The 2,676-nt window shown below is 35.7% G+C and overlaps 1 protein-coding gene across 1 annotated transcript; it reads right to left on the bottom strand.

Moving 5' to 3' along the window:
* Positions 1-355: 355 nt before the first annotated feature.
* LOC112416582 (ring-infected erythrocyte surface antigen-like) lies at positions 356-903 on the bottom strand. Its single transcript, XM_024770831.1, has 2 exons — positions 630-903; positions 356-546 (listed from the first exon to the last, which is right to left on the bottom strand). Exons 1-2 carry the CDS (start codon positions 901-903, stop codon positions 356-358), a joined length of 465 nt encoding a protein of 154 aa, XP_024626599.1.
* Positions 904-2,676: the final 1,773 nt, after the last annotated feature.

The following is a 2,676-nucleotide window of genomic DNA, read 5'->3' on the forward strand; positions in this document are numbered from 1 at the left end:
TTTCAGAGACATATTAAAATGCTTGAATGTGAGTGTGAAAGCCAATTCATATAGAATATGAGAAGTCTTCTTATTCTTCAATCATATGTTGCAAAATCATGTAGTTGAGATTGAAAGACAATCTGTTGAGAACATGATATATGATAAATGATCAACATTAATGACATTCTCAGACACTTCCACTCATTATAGCGAGTGAATGCAGAGATTGTTTAGAATCTTAGGTAGATACTTGATATTGGAGGACTCGTATTTCTCCTTGTTGTTTGATCCAACATTCTCTAATCTTCCAAAGTTATTGAATCTTCTTTGAGTAATAACTATTGCTGACCAATTTTCTCAAAGTAGATTATTTCTACCTTGCTTGAAAACAGAGGGATGAACTTTGAAGCTTCAACTTTTTGGATTGAGTAGCTTCAACATCACGATCATTTTGCTGAACATTATGATCTACAGACACTTGAACATTCTGATCTTTAGTTTCAGATGTTTCTTGAACAATCTGAATTGTTTCCTGAGCATCTTGAAACACATCAGTGTTGAAGTCTGAGTTTAGATCTTCTTTGTAAAGATCAAAACAGTTGAAAATTCTATTAGCTCATCTTTTTATGATTGAGCATTTTCTCCACTCATCATCTTAGAAGCCAATATTTTTGCAACTTCCTGAGTATCTTCATCAATTTCTTGAGCAACTTGCTTAGTATTTTCTTCAACTCTTTGATCTTTGTCAAGAGGGTTTTCTTCAACATTATGAGGTTTGTCAACCTTATGATGTTCTTTTTCAGCAACATTGTCAACGTCTTTTTGAAGAGATACATCACCAACTGAGTCAATCTTCAGACTGTCTTCTTCATTGATTGTAGCAACCATATGAGCCTCTTGAGGTATCTCATCATCTTCCATTTGAGTGACAACCTCATCTTGCACAATTTCTTCTTCAACAACTTCATATTCTTTCTGAAGTTATTCTTCATTCTCATCAGCAACATTTTGAACTGCTTTTCTTGCAAGCTCAGAAACTTGTTGAAACAACTCCAGGGCTGGAGGAGAATGAACTTCATCATCTTCCATATTTTTAGGAGATCCATCTCCTTCTTCCTTCTGAAAGCTGGATAGGTTTCCAACCTCCTCAACTCTTCTTTTCTTCCTAGTTTTCTGAACTTTCTAATCTGCATGTCTTTTCACAAATCCAGATGTTTCAGAAGTTGGAGGAGTTGGCATGTTTGAAGTGGTGATGTGAATCCGTCCTAAAGTTTTGGTTGTGAATCTCATCAAGGTGCATTTACTTTCTTCACCTTCTAGGGCTACTTGTGCAAACTTAAAGATGGGAGTCATATGGATCCCATATGGCAACTTAATAATTTTTTGTTTGACAACCAAACATGAATCAATCAAGTATTGAAGGATTATGAAGCAGAGGTTGAGTTTTTTTTTGGTCATGAGATGATACATCAATCAATATCAGCATCAAAGTGTAACGCCCTAGTCATTATTTTATTTTATTTTGATTTGTTTAGAGTCTCGTATGTGATTTTATATGATTTTTGGTGATTTAATTGATGTGTGCATTTTATTATATAGTTTATTATAATAATAATTTAAGATAAGTGGAAATTAATATAATTTTAGAAAATAGGGAGTTAATTAGAATTTATTAAAATTAAGGGGAATTAATAGAATTGAAGGGAGTTAAGAAAGAGGTTAAGAGAGAAAGAAAAACAGTCAGAACGTTTTAACGTAAGAAACTAGCTTTTGCGAGAAAAGGGAGAAGAGCAAGAACAAGAGAGTGAGCCTAGAACCGATTCTTGCTGTCTAATTTCTGCAAAACTAAGGTAAGGGTGAGACTATCTCTCAATAATCATAATTTATAATTCCTGAAATTGACCTAATTGCATAGTTTTGGAAAATAAATTGAGGGTTAGGGTTTGATGATGATTATGAAGAGAAATGGGTAATGATCATGTTAATTCTATTTGTAATATAATGTTCAGAATATAAACTTAATCTTGTTGTTGCTGTGATCGTAAACTGATTTGGAATTTATGAGTGATTGGATGAATTGATGAATTTGTGTATGATGGTGGAATGATCTGTGATTGTTGCTGTCAATGGTTGTTTTGGTGTTTCCTTAGATGCTTAGTTGTATATAGGACCTGTGAACATCTGCTGGAAAACATTTTGGGTAATTGGGGGATTAAAATTGGGTTTTTGGAGTGAGAAGAGGTCTGAAACCGTAGGTTTTGCACTGCCCAGATGATTGGTCGCTTAAGCGAAGCATCCATCGCTTAAGCGAGCATTCAAGGTAACTGCCCAGAATGCGATTCTACCCGTTCGCTTAAGCGAACCGTGAGCGAACTGGTAAGCGAAAATTAAGTTTGGTTCTGCCAAGAATTCGCTTAAGCGAATGGTAAGCGACCCCGTGAGCCAAAAACCATTTTGATTCTGTCCAAAGTTCGCTCAAGCGAACCGTGAGCGACCTGTAAGCGAACTGAACCCAGACCTACTGTAAGTTGGTCGCTTAAGCGAGCTAGCCGTCGCTTAAGCGAAGTGAGTCTTAGTCAGCCTTTTCTGAACTATTACTTAGTGCATGAGGGGACTTCTTGAGCATTCTATAACTTCCTCTTTAACTAGTATAACCTTGGTGTAGGTAGAAGAAGCCTATTATAACAAGCCGGT

Source organism: Medicago truncatula, chromosome 4, assembly GCF_003473485.1.
Source record: "Medicago truncatula cultivar Jemalong A17 chromosome 4, MtrunA17r5.0-ANR, whole genome shotgun sequence".
Taxonomy (NCBI): Eukaryota; Viridiplantae; Streptophyta; class Magnoliopsida; order Fabales; family Fabaceae; genus Medicago; species Medicago truncatula.

Bases quoted from the DNA above. Each gene is read 5' to 3' on its own strand.
- LOC112416582 (XM_024770831.1), bottom strand. From the start codon at position 903: ATGGAAGATGATGAGATACCTCAAGAGGCTCATATGGTTGCTACAATC. The intron at 547-629 runs GTGGAGAAAATG...ATCTAAACTCAG, and splicing joins ATTGGCTTCTAAGATGATGA to ACTTCAACACTGATGTGTTT.